Source organism: Protopterus annectens, chromosome 1.part2 (assembly GCF_019279795.1).
Source record: "Protopterus annectens isolate FY-2018-M chromosome 1.part2, PAN1.0, whole genome shotgun sequence".
NCBI lineage: Eukaryota > Metazoa > Chordata > Ceratodontiformes > Protopteridae > Protopterus > Protopterus annectens.
Window position 1 is genome coordinate 1,242,038,629 of NC_056727.1, and position 21,993 is coordinate 1,242,060,621.

General features: G+C 38.2%; 1 protein-coding gene across 2 annotated transcripts in view; it reads left to right on the forward strand.

Annotated features, from left to right (window-relative positions):
• The window catches only part of LOC122792322 (nuclear receptor coactivator 7-like), a 1,388,015-nt gene that overhangs the window by 1,102,812 nt on the left and 263,210 nt on the right, over positions 1 to 21,993 (forward strand). For both annotated transcript variants that reach the window (XM_044060116.1, XM_044060117.1), the window contains one exon: positions 4,542 to 5,263. In XM_044060116.1, the coding sequence (XP_043916051.1) occupies positions 4,542 to 5,263 (722 nt within the window). The remainder of the gene's footprint in view (positions 1 to 4,541; positions 5,264 to 21,993) is intronic.

Consider the following 21,993-nt stretch of genomic DNA (forward strand, 5'->3'; position numbering starts at 1 on the left):
GATTATAGCTTCAGGTGACTCATCTAACTCCAGAGGTGTAGCTATAATCATTAAACAAAAATTCATTGGGAATATTATTGATGAGAAATTTGATGATGAGGGAGGTTGTGCTTATTTACCGCTTCTATTGCTGGTTTGGACAAACCCTTATTAATTTTAAATCTATATGGCCCATGTAATTCACAACATTTGTTCATTTTAAAATTTACAATATTCTTGCATCCTATAAGGATCATCATATTATAGTGGGTGGTGACTGGAATGCAGTTATAAACCCTGTAATTGATCGTTCGCTCCACTGTCACCTATAATCTTCAATCTACTCTGGCTATAAATGATTTGATGACAGAATATAATTTAATAGATCCCCTCCGCACTGTTAAAAATATAAACAAGAATGATATATATACTTATTATTCTAAGTGCTATCATTCGTGGTCCAGATTAGACTTCTTTCTAATTTCAGATTATATTTCAAAATATATTGTGGACTTTACTACAGAACCCAGATTCTTTTCGGATCACTCAAGAATTTCACTAAAATTGAACATAAAACCCAATATCAAAAATAAAACTATGTTTAATAAGTGGACCTTAAATAATAACTTATTGTCAAATGAAGATATTTGCAAACAAGCTTCAGAAATCCTAAATGAAATGGTGAATAGTCTTGAATCATCAGACAGTCCTTATGACATACAATGGGCTGCATGTAAAGCAAGATTAAGAGGTTTATTTATTAGTAAAGCTGCTTTTTTCAAAAACAATACTTTAAGAAAGAGGAATTCTTAAAATCAAGAATTTCTTCATTGGAAAATCATCTTAGTCTGAACTATGATGCTACTTTAGAAAAACAAATTTTGATTGTCAGAAAGATTTAATTCTGCTTCACCAAAATAACCTCTCCTTAGCTGAACAAAAGCTACTTGCTTCATATTCAGAGTGGGCCCAGGTTCCATCTAAATTGTTAGCAAGAATTATTAAAGTTAACTTCAGAAATCCAAATATTACATCTTTATCTTATAATAACAGATTATATAATACTGATGAAGAGATTATTCAACTTTTCACCTCTCTTTACACTGAGTTATATTCAGGTTCTTCTAATTCTGTTAAAGATAAACACTCAAAACTCTTTTTAGACTCTTTGCAGTTCCCTAAACTTAATGATAATCAGCAAAACTACTTTCTACCCTATATCGGTACAAGAAATCTCGGATTCAATAGATAATCTTAAATTGGGTAAATCTCCGGGACCTGATGGTTTTACTCCAGAATTTTTCAAAACTTTCAAATTGGTAGTTCTTCCCTTTCTATTTAAAGTTTACAATCATATAAGAGTTAATGATATCTCAGATATTCATTGGAACACATCCAAAACCATTCTAATTCTAAAAAATAATAAAGATAAATCTGACCCAGTAAATTATAGACCCATTTCTTTAATTAACATGGATATTAAGATTCTGTCATCTATTCTGGCTAACAGATTGAAACGGATTTTACCCTCAATTATCTCGTCAGATCAATCAGGTTTTATGTCTCAGAGACATGCTTGGGATAATACTCTATCTTTAGAGACTATACTTCATCTCATTAAGAAAAATCCAAACCCTATATATGCTTTGATTATAGATGCATCAAATGCCTTTGACAGAGTATGTTGGAACTTTCTATTTCAAACTATGTTATGTTTTAATATTCCCTTATTCTTTATAAATTTTTTAAAAGTTTTATACAAGAATATGTTTACTAAACTATACATTAATGGTCAATTTTCTGCTCCGATAAAGATCACTAAAGGAACAAGACAGGGTTGTCCATTGTCCCCTTTTCTTTTCAACATTTACTTAGAACCTTTGCTATTGTTTATTACTCAAAATACTTTTCATAACATCCCTAGAATTCTTAATACTAATATTCATTTCTCTGCTTTTGTGGATGATTTAGTAATCTACTTTCAAACTCCATTATCTGATTACAGAAAGATAATGAATTCTATTGATTATTTTTCTTTGGTTTCCAACTATCTTTTAAATTCTACTAAAACTCATATTTTTCCCTTAAATCATTTAGCACACAAATCTTTTTTGTTTCCAGACGATCATTTTCAGTTTACTTATAATATAAAATATTTAGGAATCAATTTAGAACACAATAATAAATCTTCCTTTCAAAATAATATTAATAAATTATGGAACTCTATATTGTCTGATATGGACAGATGGAAGCAGCTAAACCTTTCATTTCTTTCAAGGGTGGCCATTATTAAAATGAATATTCTGCCTAAATTTCTTTACCAATTCTCATCATCTGATCAGATAATTTCAAAAAATTTTTTTGAGTCTGTAAATAAAGCTTTGGCAAAATTCATATGGTTCCCTAAATCTGTTAGAATTTCCTATTCTAGATTGGCATTTTCGAAGGACAAGGGAGGTTTGGGTTTACCTAATCTTTATCTCTATTATTTGATTGTCTCATCCAATAAACTTCTTACTATCTCTAAATTCAATAACACTTCTTATCCAAATCACTCTTTATGGATAAAATTATGGTATAATTATGTCATTTCTAATAATTTAAATCCTGAAGCTATTCCCTTTATCTCCCTGGATAGTTTATTTATTAAAAATATATCTACAGTATTTAAACAAAAGATTAGAGATTTCCAAACCTTACTCAAAATGTGTAAACTAGAAAAGATCTCGCACCATGTTCAGCCAATTCATCTAAACCCAAATATATTATTGGACAATAAACTTTTGAACTTAACAAACTATCCTTTAATTAAAAATCTAAAAGTAGGAGATGTTTTGAAATATCTTGACTTGCCTTTATCTGACTGGCGTAAGTTATTGAAAGTAAACTGGAATTACTCACCAATTCTTACACAACTAAGAGCAATAATTAAAACAAATTTGTATCTCTGGTCCCCATAGACTCACAATTGAAAAACCTTAACACGATTATTAAAATACTTTCATCATCTGATAAAATGCTCTCAAACTCATATAAATTAATTAATTCTTTAATGATGGACCACAACTGTCTTATCTAATGTTTGGTTGAATTATAATTCCCAATTGTCAGAATCTCAGAAAGTCCTGGCTATTAGACACACTAAGGAATTTATCCCTTTTAAAAATTAGCATACACACAATTAATGATTAATAATGATGCCTACTTTACCCCAATCAAATTAAACAAATTTAACCCAAATAAGTCCCCTTCGTGTTCATGCTGTTCTCATCCCCAAGCAGACCTCCTTCATATTCTATGGTATTGTCATTTTCTCACAGATTGTGGACATCTTTGAAAGTCAGACTGCAGAAAATGGGATATCAAAATCCACGTTGACGGGAATTTGCTATTCTGCATATTCCATTGATTCATCTTTCAAAAGTTGATATTCATGTTATCATTTTATTTGCTCATTACTAAAACTTTATATAATACAAAATTGGATTGATCGTTCTAAATTAAAATGGGTTACTTTCCAGAAAATGGCTTTTAAATTTATTGATGCTCAAAGATACTTAGGTGGAAGTCCAAAAAAAGCTATTAGAAAGGCTGTGTTAGAAAAGGTTCTAAACATATTAAATAGTTAATGTTAAATATTTTTTTTTTTTTTTTTCTCTCAGGTTGCCTAACTTGTATATAGTGTACATATGGTGTATGTTTTATTTCTAAATAACTTATCAAAATCTCATGAAGGTTGTTATCACTAGATGAATTGTTATATGTTCATTTATGCCTTCTTGTTATGTATAATCTTTTAATTGTCTTGCTATTCATATAATTAATAAAAAATTTTTTGAGAAAAAAAAAAGAATTTATAAAGTAGAATAAGCTGTTGCAACACTGTTAGCGTGCATAAATGTTCCATTTACAGTATGTGAAATGCAAAGTAAAGTGCTTACCACTTGCAAATATTCTGCAAGTTACATGGATTACAAGACAGAGAAACTAAAAAGTCATGTTCTTTGAGCGCGCATTTGATGTATTCTGCCAGATATGTACTGGTATAGTCATACTGGAAAAGTCATGTGACCCCTATAAGCATCCCACACACAAATGTTTAACAAAGGGAGGGATGGTATACGTTTTCATTTTGCTGTCACTTGGATGAAGTTGGGTGCTATTATAATCAAACTTGACATTCACTTGGTGCTAACAGAATGATGCTGTGTGCACATTCACACAAGTGCTGGTTTGTGTGTGGATGTGGGTGCCATACACAGCAAAGGTTTGTGCTGACAATTTCGCTGGTGAATGAGGAAGAAGGTTGGAACACAATGTTGGTAAGACAAAGACATTTCTGTTCTAGCCACCTACATTCTACCTTAATGTAAAAGAGAGCACGAATGCCAGAAGGTTTCGAGGACTCTTGATGGTGGAGTTGTTATACAATGACACGGGTACCCAGTAAATTGCAAAGAAGTTATTCCCAAAGTGATGTTGCCCAATGAAAATGTATATAATCATTCTAAAGATTACTTTGTTTTGTCAGGATTCTAATAATGGTAATTTTATTCTCACAGGCCAAACAAGAAAAGCTTGCCGAAAGATGGAGCAACTGCAGGAGGAGGAGGTGTTTCTAAAGCTGTTAATGACACTTGTGAAAGAAATGGTCAAAAGGTTTCTGTGCAAGCAGATGTTCACAGGACCTCTGAACCGGATGCTTCAAATGTAGAAAAGGAGGAAGATGTTTCCTTACACACAGATTCTACGAAGCCAGAAGTGGAAGCAGCAACTGTTGATGAAACACCACCTCTTTGTGAGCGCCAACTGTGTTCAGAACTTCAGCAGAAATTGAATGTTACCACCATAGCAGATTTTGGACAAAACATCAGTGACAGTCAGGGTCATGTCAGGACTGACAAAAATGCACCAATCACCTCTCAAAACAAAACTTACAGTTTCTCAAGCTCTAGAGGACAGTTGAATGATAGCAGGGCTGAGTCTGTTCCATGTGCGTCTGTCAAAAAAACAGAAATGGCAGATGATTCAAATATCAGAAGTAATGCTGTTTTGCCCCACCCCAAAGCGGACTCTGCTACAATTCCAACTTTGATTATAGATAGTCATGAAGCAGTTGATAGCAATAAAAACAGAATTGATAGTAATAAAGGTGTATTTGATGACAATCATGATGCGAGAGAAATGCCACATGGTAGCTATATAAATAGCAGAACAGAGCAACAACAGAAAACAGAGCTGAGAAGACATGAAGATCCTGAGGTGAAACACACATCAAAAGAAGGTAAACTTTAGTTTATATTTTACATTTTTTTATTCTTATTACACTCTATGTTCATTGAATGCAAAGCATTAGATCAAGCAGAAACTGTAGCATGTTTGATTGAGCTCTGTGGCCTATTTTAGATTAATTATCTTGTACTGTCATGCTGTTCTAATATTACTTCCAGCAGCATTTGATTTGTGCACGATGCATTTCTGAGCAAGTCTGTGAAATGGACCATGACTTCCAGGTTGTATCTCTAAACTACTAGCTGTATATAATGGGTGAACAGTTTTTTCATCCTTGGAACATTCTGAATGTCTGCACTGTACTATTTGAAGCCATGGAGCTTATATTCATTAAATGTATATTGTATAGCAAGCATATTCCACTTTAAACTCAAAAGATCTTAGTGTTATCCCCCCCCCGGATACATATCACTTAAAAATGGACACATATCTCAAATTGCTTTTCCCCCCAAGCACTTGCTAAATGTAAGAAACATTTTCACCCGTTCCCCTAAAACTATTTAAGATATTGTTTTTAGATTAGCAAATATTGTATCTGTTGTTGGACACATTCATTTAGACAGTTGTAGACGTAATATGACCTGAAAAAAAGCCATATTTATGTGGTGCTCAGAAAAAAAGTACACAGTAGAATACAGAGAATATGCCTGGCTACACCACTGCAGCATTAGACTGTTAACTCACTGAGTGTTGAAATCCTGTGGTCCTTGAAATAAGCGGTTTATGTAAGCAGTAATGCCCAACAGGGTGTGGGTTAATGTGTAATTAATTGCCCACCCAGGGGTGTTATGAGGCCTAATGTTGGAGGAAGCATTTTACATAAAAATGTATAAAAATAATACAGTACTTAAAAAAATAAATAAGTAAAACAATTTTTCAGAGAGCCCATTCTGTCTTTCTCTCATACACAGTCTCTTCTGCTTACACACATACACACGCACACACACACACACACACACACACACACACACACACACACACACACGCGCACACACATGTACACAGAGTCGTCTCTGGTTTCATACCCGCATTCACTCACACAAGCATAACTCTCAACCTCTTAGCACAAAAAACCTGGACAAAGCCAAAAATAATGGGGGGCCAAATTTGAAATATTGCTCTTATAAACTGCCTCAAATGCCTGTCATTATTTATTGAATTCGCACCTCACTGATTTGCAACAAAACTTCAGAAATCCACAAATTTTATGAGGAAGAGACAAAAAACATGAGGCAAAAATCTGGACATTCGGTGAAGATATGGATAGTTGACAGCAATGCAGATAAGACCGCTTTCTCTCTCTCTCTCTCTCTCTCTCTCTCTGTCAGTCTCATAATCCTACTCCTACCTCAACCCCATTTCCCCATAATTTTCAAATAGGTTAACCACTCGGATAATTCCAAATGGTATTCTGCATTAAGATTAGACCAGCTCTTTAGGGGGGGGATGGGGGTTGTGGTTTTAAAATATTCTTTGTGTGATGATGAGGAAGTGCCAGCTATGCCAGGAGAAGTAAGGCAGTGGATGTGAAACATATGCCAGCACAGCTAGCTGGAGTTTTGTAAATAATTATGTCATTTGTATATCAAACTCATTTGTACAAGTGCTTGGGTTGACAATATATTTGTAAAGCTGCTTGTGTTAAAAATGTGCCAACAGTGGGTCATGCTGGACAGAAAATAAATACACCTGAATGTCAGACTGTACTGTTAACTGCTGAAATGAATATATTGTAACAGAGGATACTGGAAGAGAAGAATTTAATCTCAGTCCAGCTAACTTTGAAAAATAGTCTGAAATTAAATTACCTGGTTTAGGCCATAAGGATTGTATCTTACAGTTCTGACTGCAGCCAGAAAAAAAAATGTCTGTGAAAACCAGGGCTAGGAATACCACTGTATTGTCCTTAGGGGTGAACTAATTGCTACCCTGGAAGGGTGGAAGTTTTGAAATGGTTTTATAGCATTCAGATGCTATAATGCACCTTAGCAAAGCTCTGTCTGTGTGCATGGTAACACATATGTGCGAGATTCTGGTTCAATGTCTAAAGAGAGGTAGTGTGGGAAAAAGAAGTCAGATGACCAGATGTATATGATGTAATTTTGTAATCCAGCACTGAAATGAGGTTTTAATACTAGATGAGATAGAAGTGTCAGAGCAGTCTGTTTTTGAAACCTGACAAAGAAGGACCCCCTCATCTACATCTTCCCCTCTTGCTCTAGTAAATGAACTAGGGAACAGTAATTCTTTAGATCAGTCAGGAAAATATAGTGACATTAGTGAAGTATTGTTTTTTCACCATTTTTAATTTCTCCAAGTCTTTTGGGTTTCTAATACCATGACAGGAATGGACCCCATACCCAAGTCAAAGTACGATTAAAGTTCATGAAATTAGTATTCTTTCACTCTTTGATGTTAGCCAAAAGTGCTGTTCGCAGCACCCGCAATGTGCCCAGTAATGACTCTTTCTGCAATTTGTATGGTGTTACATGAATTGGTAGCATATCTAAATATGCTTGTAAATTTTTTTTTTTATAAGACCAGTTGCTCCTACTACTATTGGAAATGTCTGGGTATCTTTCTTCCACATGGCTCTTGTTTCTGCCTGCAGATCCAGGTATTTTATGACTTTGTGTCTCTCTCTACGCAAGACACTGTAGTCACTGGGTGTGGCGATTTCAATGATCAATGCTAACTTTGCCTTCTTTTCTTGGACCACTATATCTGGTTTTCTAGCACCTATCCTTTGAACTGTTGGTATTGGGTGATCCCATGTGATATAAACTTCATCATGTTCTGTGATTCTTTGTGGCCCATGTTTCCAGTGTTTTTCAGCCACTTCGATACCATAATATTTGCACAATCTCCAGTGTAACAGTCTTGTCACATTATAATGCCTTTCATTTTACAGTCCCTCTGCTATCATTGCGTAGCAACCAGCAATAAGCTGTGTGACTGTTTCCAGTTCGGTTTTACAAAACCTACATATGTCTGTTTCTCCCACATGTTCAATGGACTTTGTAAACCATCGTGTATGTAGCCCACTATCTTGGGCTGCCAATATTAACCTTTCATTTCTTGATGTGAATTCACCTCTCTTTAACCATTCCTGCATTTGTTCTTGATCAACATGAGGCTCTTCCAGAAGTTTTCTATACTTGCAACTATATTTATGTTTTTTCCACATTTCTTGCCTTCTCATCTGGTCCTTCACTTTATATTCTTTATTTTGTTTTTTTAGCACATTCAGTTGCTGCCTGTTTTTTACCCACTTCTGGTTTGATTTCCATTCCTGCTTGACATCAATATGCTTCTGCTAAATTAACCAGATGTGTCCTCTTAGATTTATTCTCCTCATGTTTCAAAACATTCACTACATTTGGATCTTGTGAGGGCACTAGATATGTCTGGAGTCCCACGATTGCAGATCTATACATGTAATCAATTTCAAGGAGGCCCATCCCTCCTTAGGAATGGGGAATATATAATCTTGGTATACAATGATTTTTATAAATCATTTGGTAAGTATGAACCGCGGTGGTGCAGCGGTGGCATTGTTGCCTCACAGCAAGAGGTTCTCCCGTTCGATTCTCGGCTTGGGTTGGGAGCACCTTCTGTGTGGAGTCTGCATGTCCTCCCCGCGATCGAGTGGGCGTTCAAAAGACATGCGTTGAATGGGCGTGCCTTTGTTAAAGGTTGGGCGTCGGGCTGGCAACTCGACACCATAAAAAACAACTGCCAATCATTAGCGGACTGGAGTTCCGCTGTGGCGAAAAGCCATAAGACAAACAACATTTGGTAAGTATGAAGCATCCTTGTTTTAATATACAGTCTATCCAACACTTTTTGAGGCCAGTCAATCACTCCAAAACTATAAGTAAGGACAGGAAGAACAAATTGATTTATAGCTTGGATCTTGTTCCTAGATGTCAGTGCTGTTTTTAGGATTAATTTAAGTCTTCTAAAGTACTCCCTACTGAGTTTTATTTGCATTTGTTCATGTTTTATTGCTGAGCCTTCATCAATTCCCAAGTATTTATACACACCCTCTTGCTCAAGTTTTTTTATATCATATTCTTGTCCCAAACTGTTTTCCTGGTGCTGCAGTTTTACTTTTTTAAAGGTTGCTTTTGCACATTTATCAAGACCAACTGACATTCCAATATCTTCTGAAAAAGTATTGACAACCTGCAGCTGTGCTTTCAGTTCCTCATCTGATGAGCTATACAGTTTTAAATCATCGACAAAGAGAAAATGAGAAGTCATTCGACTTTGATGTTTTCTAGGAGCCAAATTGTAGCCATGACCTAAGCTGTGAAGTAAACAGCGTAATGGATTAATGGCAGGGCAGAATAGCAACAGTGACAATGAGTCACCCTGGAATATCCCCCTTTGAATTTTTATCCCTGGGATAATAATCTGTCCTTTATTATAGCTTAATTGCAAAGTGGTCTGCCACTGTTTCATGGCTCATGTAGTGTAGTCAATCAGTGTAGGGTGTATCTTGTGCATTTTTAAGCACTCTTTTATCCATGAATGTGGGATACTATCAAATGCTTTTTTGTAGTCAATCCATATCATACTTAGGTTCTTCCCCTTCTTACAGTTCTCCACTATAACTTTGTTTAACAACAAATGATCCTTTGTTCCATATAAATTTCTTTTATTGCCCTTTGGTTCTACTGCCATAATTGAGTTTTATTCTAAATGACTATAAACTCTGTCGGCGTCAATTCCCGTTATATACATCGTTGGAAGACAAGTTATCGGTCTATAATTTTTAGGGTAGCTTGCAGGTTCACCCTTAAGGAAGAGCATTGTTTGCTGTTAACCAGTACGGTGTGTGTTTGAGGTGTGCATATAAATAGTTCTTACTCATGGCTAAATCCTCGTGCAAAGAAGTTAATACTTTAAGCCAAAAGATAGGTACTGCATCTGGGCCTGGGGTTTTCTAGTTAGAGGCTTTTCTCAACTTTGTTTCAATCTCTCTGGTTATCTCATCCCACTTCATATCCTGTACCTATAAACTTCTTATTCGTTCTTTTACTTCTTCTATCCATTTAGCATCTTTGTTATGTTCCACAGGATCTTCATAGATACTTCTCCAAAATGTATCTACTTCCTCTTTTTTTGGCAGTCTTTCAATTCCTTTTACCTTATTTCCGAATTCTCTATACAACTTTTTTGGGTCATCAATAAATTGCTTATTTTGTGCTTTTCCCTTGTATTTATATTCGTATCTTCTAAGTCTTTTTGCCTGTTTTAAATTTTTTAGTTTGATATCTCCAGTAGTGCATAATAGATCCCGGTCTGTTCTAATACTGCGCATTGCTTTTATCACATCTATCTTTCTTAGTAGTTTTGTTGAGCTATTCCCTCTTCTATAATCTTCTAACAATGAAACTTCTTGTCTTAGCTGCTTTATAATTTTCTTTATTTGATATTTCTATGATGGTATTCGCTTTCTCCCCTTCTTTTCCCTAGATACCCTGTGTTCCTGTGGTAGATCTTTATCAGTTATTAATTTAGCAGCACAATAATATATTCTGTTTACTTCTGTTATATCGCATGGATCTCTATGGACAGTCCTTATTACTGTGTTCATTTGTTTTATCAAGCTTCTGACCTTTGGGGTTTTATTAACCTTCTGCAGTCTATTTCTCTCATTGATCTTGATAGATTCTATCTTTTGTCTATTAAATCAAGCAACTCTTCTCTTAACTCCTTTTCTTCCATACTGCAGACACATCCCTTGTTCTCAGTTTCCTGTGGGCATTCTATACCAAGTTCTATAGCATCTTCCTGTGGCACATTCTCTTCAATTTCATCCTGTGTCATCTGTTGTTCTGTCGTATGGGAACTCACTGGCCTATCACTCCTCAACATTGACTGCGTCAGAATTTCCACAGTTTCCTGATCCTTTCCTTGCTGTCTAGCTTCAAATGAATGTTTATACTGGTTTCCTATGGAAGGTTCCAAAATATCTTGATATGGAACTTGACCAGTTGCTTCCTGTTCCACTGGTTTCCCCTTAATTTGGATATACATTGCTCTATCCTGTTGGGGTGCTTTCTGGATTTGAGTTACTACACTGAATCCTTCTCTTTGCAGCTGTTCCATAACCTCAGTTTCTATTTCTCTGACTTTTCCATTACTAATCTCTTTTTCTATTTTTCGTCTTAGTCTTCTTATTTTTTGTATTGTAAAGTTTTCCATATCTAGATTCCTTTCCCTATATTTTTCTTCAAATATCTTTGCTGCTGCTCTTTTTGTATTGGTTAGCTTTGCTTTCTCCTTTGCATAAATATTGCACCATATTAAATCTAGTTTCCTTTCCCCTGTCCATATTTCTTCTTCACATGTCTCCTGCTCTTCTTGCTTTTCCTTATTCTGGGGACTCACTCCATCATGCTGTGATGTAGTCTGTTTTAGACCTTCTACACTATCCTTCAACTTCACAGGCACTCCATAACTTCAGCTTCTATTTCTTTAACTTCTGCTTTACTAATAGTCTTTTCTACATTACATATCTGTGCTATTAATCTTTTTATTGTGAAATTTTCCATAACTGGATGCCTTTGCCTGTATTTTGCTTTGAATATCTTTGAGACTGCCTTCTCTGTATTAGTTAACTTGGTTTTCTCCTTTGCATAAATATTGCACCATATCAAATCTCTCTTTCTTTCCCATGTCCATATTTCTTTTTTTATATTTTTCAAATGTCTCTAGGTTTTGTTGTTTATATTTTCTCACTTCCTCAGATGCTTCTTTTTCCAAAGAGATCAAAGTTTCTTGATCTATAGACTGTTTTTCAAAAGTCTGTTGTATTAATGAACACAAATTTTTATTTGAAGCTTGTGACAGGTTTGCCTGCAGAAGTATTTTTCTTTTCTCTAATTTCTCTCTTAATCGTTTTGTATACCTCGTATCTGGAAATTCTGAATTTTTTGCATAATAGTAACAATACGTAATTTCTTTCTTATTCTCAACAGTACACTCTATCATCTTTATGGCTCTTCTTTGGCCAGTCAATTTTTGTCATTTTTGTGGACTACTACTTCTGCAACAGGGGGGCCATCCTCCCCCTGAGCCTGGCCTGACCCCATTGTAGGAATGTTTCTGTATTTTGAGGATTATACACTGTCATTTTTTCCAGTCCTGGCACCAATGCGCCTACCGGGATTGAGCACTTTTTAATCCTGGGTCTTGTGCACCCAGCTGTCTTTTTTATTTTTGATTTACTTCTTTCCATGAAATATGCTATATAAATACACTCTATATATCAATGTTGCCTTGGTGAGATTTTGTGAAAAACAGGGTCCACCTCACAAAGGTACTCACCAAGACTTGAGGATGAATTAAATTTCAGCACTGCTACTCTTCTTTGCTTGCTGACTTTTCAGCTCTCCATCTGGACCCGTTTTTTTTGTATATGTGTGACTCTATCCATCTATGTTATTTTTAATATTCCTATGATTGAAACTCTGGTGTTTATTGTAAATGGATATTTAGTATTTCCATGTTCTTTTATTTATTATTAAATATATTTAGACTTTTCATTGTGGCTGGTCTTTTAGAGAATATTTTAACCTTTGAGAGTACTTGCTGCATTGGTCAAACATGATAATTTCTTAGTATTAGTTTTACTCAGTGTAACTGGGTACTCTTGTAAGAGCCTTTGGAGTAGCTATCTTTTGAGTGCTCTGGTGATGAGTACCTACCTTATAGTCTGGGCAGAGGGGGCATAGCTGGTAAATCTGTGCTGGCCTTTCCCAGGTGTGTGTGTGTGTGTGTGTGTGTGTGTGTGTGTGTGTGTGTGTGTGTGTGTGTGTGTGTGTGTGTGTGTTTGAAAAAATCTCAAAGCATGTGTGTGTCAGCTGCTTGGAGCAGGGGCACAGAGCACTGGTTTCACAGAGAAGAGTGGTGGAGGACGGCTTGGAACACTTGGCCGAGAACTCAACTCTACAGCTGTGCCAATGTACAGTCCCATTGAGGACCTGGACAGAGAAAGGGAAACCCAGCCCCCGGACTGTGTGTGTTCCTTGTGTGCTCTTAAGGGAAATTGTGCTTGGTTCAGAGGGCTGTATCAGGAAATACAGTGTGCATCTGTTTTTGTTCCAAATAAACTTCCCTCACCGTTGTCCAAGGTGGGGATCGAGACTCCTTGATCACTGGCCCAGAGCAGGGGCATCACATCTTGGTGAGCAGTGGTGGGGATATTAACTGAACTTCTGTAGTTTGTAGGCAGTTGTCTCTGAATGTGTGTACTCTCAGCAGCCACATGGTAAACATACAGAGTTTAATTTCACAGCAGTTTGTTTATTTTTTAGTTTAGTCAAGGAAAGCAGGCAAAGATGTCAGCAGAGGATTAAGGCAAACTGATAAAGAACCAGTTGGCCAACGTGTGTAAAAGCAAAGGACTGGTGCATGCCAACCTGAATGATTTCAGCCTTAGTTGCAGCTGTAGCCCAGACTAGCAACCAGGAGGATAATCAGTCTAGTAATAGGGCTTTCCAGCCCTCAGAAACAGGGCAGTTCACCTTTTCCTCAGAGGACTTAAAAACCTCTCTCGAGTTAGAGAGTTGAACTGGAGGCCAAACATCTGGAATTAGAATCAGCAGAGAGACTGCGGCAGGCAAAACGTATGGGATTAGAATCAGCAGAGAGACTGTGACATTTGGAGGCCAAAAAGAATGAGAAACAGCACCAACATGAAAGGGAGATGCTGAGTCTTCATCAGGGTCATGGAGGTAATAGGGAAGGGAATAACTGAACCACAGAAGCAATAAACTTTAGTAAATTTATTCCACAGTTTACAGACAGTGATAATTTTGATAGTTTTATTCATATATTTGAAATAGTTTGTAAAACAGTATAATGTTGACCAAGGGCTCTGGGTACGGTTCCTGACCACCTTACCCCATGGTAAAACTGTAACTGCTGTTTCTAAATTCTCTAGTACTGATTGTTTTACTTTATCACAGTTTAAACTATGTTTATTGGAATGTTTTAAGTTTAACGCCTGATGCTTACAGAAAAAAGTTTTGTGAGCAAAGACGCAAGGCACATGATAGTATATGTGATTATATTGCTGTGTTCAGCACTTATTTTCATAGGTGGGTGAGTGGGTGTTGGGTCAGCACTTTTGAAAGGCTGGGAGACCTTTTGGTGAAGGAATAAGCCCTTAGCACTTTCCCCGAAAACATGAGAATTTGGTTGTCGGACTGGGTATATAACTATGCAGATGAGCTGGGGAACGAAGGGGAGCTTTACTTAACAAGTAGGGCATCACTGCACAAGAAGGGATACCCAGTGCTGCATATGAATATAAGGGAATACATGGTGAGCAACCTAAACCGCCCAGTTAGAGTCCACCACTAACAGGGGAAGCCGCTAGTTGAGGTACACAGCCAGGACCAAGGGTTAGACATTTTAAATGTAACCAGTGGGGCCAGGTAGCGTACAAATGTACAGTGAGGCAAGGTCAGGAACAAAAGTTGGGGGAGCCACTAAGTGGGAATAACAGTATGCCAGTGGTAAGTTGTCTGGAGACACCAGGGGTACTAGACTATTACTGGAGTTTATACCCTATCTTAGTAGATGGAAAACAGGCCACTGCTGAGAGAGAGAGAGACAGCCTCTGACAAAATGATTTTGAAGCCTGCAGTGGTTAAACAGAAGCAGTACTTGCTTAGGCAGTCCATTCCAGCCAGAGCTTTAGGAGTGTCCCCATTCCAGATACCCTTGGCCAAGGGTCACCTTGACTGGGAAGGTTGTAAAGGATGCAAGCAAGTAGGTGTGTTTGAGGATATCCCTGCAGATGTCCTGATAGGGAATGATTTTGATAATGCAGTACCTTGTGTGCATGCAGTTACATGCAGTCGGGCTTGGAGACAGGCATATGAGGCTGGTAGCCTGGGGGAGACCCAGACAGACTCCACACCTGATGAGGTGGCTATTTCAGGGAGGGACCTACCCTATGTAAAAATCTACTGCCAATCATTAGCGGACTAGTGTTCCGCTGTGACAACCCCTAACTGGGAAAAGCCGAAAGATACAACAGCAACCTACCCTCTATCAGTAAGCCTGGAGATGAGCCACAGCTGTGGTAGGTACTGATGCTCCTTTGGACAGAGTGACTGCAAGGACAGAGGTGAGTGGTATTACCCATGCTGACAGAGAGAGACAGCTGTCAGAGGATACCAGACTTCCTGTGGAAGGGGAGCTGGGAAGGGTCACAAAGGTAGATTTGAGAAAGGCTCAGCTCTCGGACCTTACACTAAGAGGCTTGAGGGGGGGTAGCTAAGGAGGCACCTGATTCTCAAGGAAAAGGGGAGTCTGTATACTGGAAAAAAGGGTTACTGTATAGAGGGTGGATTCCTGAGGGAGAACTAGTGGTTGGGTAATACCATAGTTGGTAGTGCCCAGAGCCAACTGTTTGGCAGTTCTAGCCATAGCCCATGAAATTCCTTTTGCAGGTCACATGGGCATAAAGCATACAAAGAGATGTGTTATGCAGAACTTTTATTGGCCTGGGATTGAAAGGGATGTAGCAGGGTAATGCAGGACCTGTGAGAAGTGCCAAAATGTGGCAAGGCAGGAGATAGGGTCAAAGCTCCTTTGATGCCTTTGCCTGTGATTGAGGGGAAATTTCAAAGGGTAGCTGTGGATACTGTGGGGCATGTGAGTACCCCAAGTTCCACAAGGAAGTATATCCTGGTGATAGTAGATTATGCTACTGGATACCCTAAGGCTGTGGCTGTGTCCTTCATTGAGGCAGAGAAGGTGGCAAATGCTTTGTTAGAGATTTTCAGCGGGGTACATTTCCCCTGAGAGAAATGCTGACTAAGAGAGGTGCCAATTTCATATTAGACCTGCTGGCTTGTCTGTGGGAACACTGTGGGGTAAAGCACCTAAAGACCACCTCCTACCAGCCCCAGACTAATGGTCTTGTGGAGAGTTTGAACTCTGCACTAAGGACCATGCTACGGGTACTTGCAGACCAGTTTGAGAGAGTGGGACAAATATTTGCCCCAGCTGCTGTTTGCATACAGAGAGGTACCCAGGGAATCCACATTTTTTCCACTCTTGAGTTACTGTATGGGCATAGGGTGAAGGGGCCTTTAGATTTGTTATATGATGAGTGAGAGGGTGAGTGTGAATCCCACAAGGAGTCTGTTGTGTCATTTGCCCTAAACCTCAGGGCAAGGCTTGGGGAGCTCATGGGCTTGGCCCAGGAGAATCTGGCAGGAGCCCAACAGCTGAAAAAGGTCTGGTATGACTGGAATGCTCAAGCTCAAGAGTATGGTGTGGGACAGCAGGTTATGATGCTTATTCCTGTCAGACACAATAAGCTGCAGGCAGTTTGGGAAGGACCCTTCAAAGTGGTAAGGAAGGTCAGTGATGTTAACTTACATGGTAAACCTACTAGGTAGGAGGCAGGGGCGCAAACTGTACCATGTTAACATGATGAAGCTTATCATGATAGGGAATAGGGTTGTCCTTGTGCTGAGTATTTGCAGTGGATGGCAGGAGGAGTCTGAGGGGGATCTAGTGACTGATCTCCTCAGTGAGGCTCGGACTGACACCTCAGTGGAAGGGTTGCAATGTCCTAGAAGCTATCCTCTACCCAGGTTTGAGAAATCTGAGCAGTGGTACAGGAGTTTGGGAAGATGTTTTCTGGGAAACTTGGGTGCACCCACCTGGTGCAGCATCATATGGATAGAGGACCCCAAACCTATCAAGTAGGCCACTTACAGGGTGCCTGAGTGAGTCAGACAAATTCTGAGGAAGGAGATACAGGAAATGTTGTAACTGGGGGTAATCCAGGAGTCCAGCAGTCCCTGGGACTCCCAGTGCTGCTGGTACCAAAGAAAGATGGCAGCACCGAGTTCTGTGTGGACTACAGAAAACTAAATAGTCACACAGATTTAAATGTTTACCCCATGCCTAGGACAGATGAAGCCTTAGAGCATCTTTGTGGGGCTAAGAATCTGACCAGTATTGATCTGACCAAAGACTACTGGCAGGTGCCTTTGACTCCCACCACTAGAGAGAGATTAGCCTTTGTGACTTCTTTTGTATTATATGAGTTTACAAAGATACCTTTTGGGATGAAAATTTCCCCAGTGACCTTCCAGAGGCTGGTAGATCATATCCTATCAGGAGCAGGAGATTATACCCTTGCTTCATTCCTGGCATGAGCATGTTGGGGAGGTCCTGGGCAGATTACAAAGGGAAGGGTTGACCATTAAGCTCAGTAAGTGTCAGCTGGTTATGGGAGAGGTCTCCTATCTGGGACATAGAGTGAGGACTGGTAAGATCAGGCCAGAACCTGCCAAAGAGGAAGCTATTCAGGCGTGGCCTGCCCCTGATGCCAAAAAGCAGGTGATTGCATTCTTGGGTACAGCAGGATGCTATAGAATGTTTGTTCCCAATTATAATATAATAGCTGCTCCCCTCACAGACCTGATGAGGAAAAACAGGCTATATAAGGTTGTGTGGACCCCAGCCTGTGAGCAGGCATTCCAAAAACTTAAAGGGGCTTTGGGAGGACCCCCCCGTGTTAGCCAGTCCAGATTACAGCAAAGAAGAAGTTGTGCACGTGGATGCTTCGAACCATGGGTTGGGGACTGTACCCAGCCAGGCTTCCTCAGAGGGAGAAGAGCACCTAGTTGTATATCTCAGCCATAGACTCCAACCAAGGGAGGAATGTTATGCAGCAGTAGAAAAAAGAATGTATAGCTATAGTATGGGCAATACAGAAACTTCAACCTGTCTGTATGGGAGAAATTTACTGTACTTAGACTACAATCCCTTATCATGGCTACATCGAGCTGGCCAGCAAATTGCCAAGTTATTAAAGTGGAGCCTAGGGTTGGAGGCTTATGATATGACAGTGCAGCACCATAGTGGGGTCAGCAATGCCAATACAGATGGGCTGTCAAGACAGGGTATGGGTTAATGTATTCCCAGATAGGCTCATTCCTCTCGAGCAATGTTTCTCCAGTCACTTGAGAAACTAGCTTGAGTCTTCAAAGGAGGGGGAGATGTGATGATGTGAGGTAGTGCTAGCTATGTGAGGAGAAGTAAGGTAGGGGATGTGTAACATATGCCAGCATAGCTAGCTGGATATTTGTAAAGAATTGTATGTCATTTGTGTATCAAACTGATTTGTACAGGTACTTATTTTGAAAATGTATTTATAAAGCTGTTTATATTAAAAATGTACCAACAGTGAGTCCTGCTGGACATAAAAGAAATGCACCTGAATTTTGGACTGTATTGTACTGTAACTGTTCAAATGAACATACTGGAAGAGAAGAGGTTAATCTCAGTCCAGCTAACCTTGAAAAATAGTCAGAAATTTTAATTGCCTGGTTTAGGCCATAAAGATTGTATCTTACACTTCTGGTTGCAGCTAGAGAGAATGTCTGTGAAAACCAAGACTAGGAATTTTACTATGTTGTGCTTAGTGGTGAACTAATTGCTACCCTGGAAGGTTGGAAGGTCTGAAATGGTTTTATAGCTTCCAGATGCTATAACACTTCTTAGTAAAGCTCTGTCTGTGTGCATGGTAACACATATGTGCGAGATTCTGGTTCAGTTCCTGTTAAAAGGGGGATAGTGTGGGAACCAGCAGTCTGATGACCAGAGGTATGAGATGTCATTCTATAATCCAGCACTGAAATGATATTTTAATACTAGATGAGACGGGAGTCTCAGGGTAGTTTGTTTTTGAAACCTGTCAAAGAAGGACCCCTCACCTACATCATATTGCCTTCACTCTAGTAAGTGAACTTGGGAACAGTAATTCTTTAGATCGGTCAGGAAGAAAATATAGTGAGATTAGTCAAGTATCGGTTTTCTGTATCTGTGTGTATCTATCCATCTGTATAATTTTGTATCATTTTTAATATTGCCTGTGATTGAAATTCTGGTGTTTATTGTAAATAGATATTTAGTATTTTCATCTTCGTTAATTATTTATTATTCAATATATTTAAACTTTTAATTGTGGCTGGTCTTTTAGAGATTATTTTAACTTTATATTTATTTGGTGACACGCTTGTTGCTCCTGAAAGCCTTGTTGCATTGGTCAAACACTACTGTTTGTATTATTTTTTCTCAGTATAATTGGGTACCCTTGTAAGAGCCTTAGAAAAGTTGGCTTTGGAGTGTACTGGTGGCAGTACCTAACCTTATAGTCTGGGAAGGGGGGGGGCATAGCTAGTAAATCTGTAGGCAGTTGTCTCTGAATGTGTGTACTCTCAGCAGCCACATGGTAAACATACAGCCTTTCCCTGGCAGGTGTGTGTGTGTGAAAATCAAATCTCAGAGTGTGTCAGCTACTTGGAGCAAGGACACAGAGCACTGGTTTCACAGAGAGGGTAGTGGAAGACTTGGCTTGGAACGCTTGGCCCTCAGCACACCACAAATCATTCTTTAGTTGACCAAGAAAGTCCCAAGAATCCTTAACTAAATGTGGGCATAACTCAACAACATGTTTAATCTTTCTATCCACGTATACAGATAGGTTGTGAGTTTTTGATCCAGCAGCCGCTACAGTGGGCCGAAAAGGGGGATTTTCTATACTTTTATGTATTTTGGGTATGCCAAAATGACCGGGATTTTTGGGTGCATATTCAATAAAAAGTCATAATCTGACCTGGTAATCCTCTGGTCCATTAGATATTCATACAAAAAGCTATCAATTCTCTGATAAGCAATGTTTATCTGGTTCCTGGAACAGGTAGAATAATTTGTACCGTTAAATAAAATTGTCTGCATAACATTAGTGTAGTCGTCACTATTATATAGGACAATACCACCCCCTTTATCGGGTACCATAACCCGTATACTCCTATCATCCCTTAAATTCTGTAGTAAATTTCTCTCATTAAAGTTAAGGTTATAGAAAATTTTTTTTGTTTACCCCAAATTTTATAGATGTCATCTTTAATAACCTTTTCAAATGTACTAATAAGGGGATGTAGTGGGGGGTTAAAAGTACTACTTTTTTTCAGACCTGCTGTTGGTTGATATTTGTCACTTTTTCCATTTTTTTACATACATGAGCTTTAAATTCAATTTTCTAAAATAAAGTTGTAGATCTACTAGAGTGTCAGCTATATCAGGATTTTTTGTAGGTGCAAATTTAAAACCATTTGAAAAAAAGGAAAAGTGTTCCGGTAAAATTTATTTATCTGTATAGTTATAGATATGAAACCCATTCAAGGTATGTTGTATATTATTCAAAGAAGAGTTTAAATTAGGTTCTACTACCACCTGGGTGAACCCCTGTGTTTTTGCACCACCTTGCTGTATGTGGGGAAATTCGCTTGCTTGCGACTTGCTATTCTTTTTGAGCGTTTTGGTAAGGGAAAATCCTGGTAACCTAGATGTTGTTCTCCCTCTTCCTCAGTAAACTGTTCTCCCTCATCTATAACTTCAAAATCTATAGGGTCTGAAACAAACTCACCACCTATCACATCATTAAAGTTATCACTATTCCCTTTATCATAAGAAATTAATCTCTCTGTGGGATACACCTTTCCATATTTATACTGTTTTACATCTCTAACTTCTTGGCATTTTTGTTAAAGACATAATCACATTTCTTGTCTACCCTGTTTAATATTTTATTATATAATCCCTGATACTGATCAAACAGCAAGTCAGTAATAATCATCTGATTAAGTTGGACAACCTCCTTTTGCAATTTTACTTCCATTTTTTCATAAAGTTTTACACTTCTAGCAAGTAATTCAAGTCCCCACTTGTCAAACATAGTTGTAAATTCACAAACATTTTCTTTGTTATAGTGTTTCCAAAAGGAAATTTAAAAATTCTAAGACCCTGTGGCACAATTTTTTTGTAAATGCATTCACTCAAATAACATATTTCTATTTGACACATTTTATATTTAAAAAGTCTTTTTTCAAAAATATAAATCATGTCCTTTAGAGATTTAGAGCTATTAGAAACATTTTCTTTTCCTTTGTAAACAGTTTTGTTAACACCAGCTGCATTAGAAAAGGAGTAATGCTTTTTAATTATGTCACCGTATTGTTCATTAGGCTTGTCAAGAACATTGTTAAATCTGTCCCTGTTAATGTTCAGGCAAGAAAAAGGCAATGTTACCGTTTTTTGATTAACAATTCTGTCTCTGTCTTTAGAACGAGAATTTCTCTCAAGGCAGACATTTATTTGTGTATTGTTTTCATTAGAAAAAGTCATACCTTTATTTGTTGTAGCGTTACACCGCTTGTTACATATTGCCTCGTTCCCACCAGTTTCGGTGTCAGAATCAATGCCAGCATCCATTAACACCACACAGTTAGATCTGTTGGTCATTTTCATAGAAAAGGAAGCCGAAACGCTTCCACCATCAGAGGGTTGAATTAGAACAGCCGAGGAAACGCCTTCTGGCTCAGCATGATGAACTTGTGCAACCGCAATTTGCTCCTTACGCCTGTTAAGGTGGAACGTAGGAGATTCTGGACTAAAGCCATTATTAGGCTTATGCGGTTTTTGTTGGTCATCCTTAAAAAGGCCAATACGTGGAGAGGAACGATGATTCGTTGAATGAGGCTGGGAAAGCATTTCAATGAGCCGAGTAAGCTCTCCTTTAAGTTCAGCTACATCTCTTTTCACCAAAAGAATTTCAGCGTTCTGCCCAGAGTCCAAGATGGGTGAAAGATTAATGGAGGTTTTGGACTC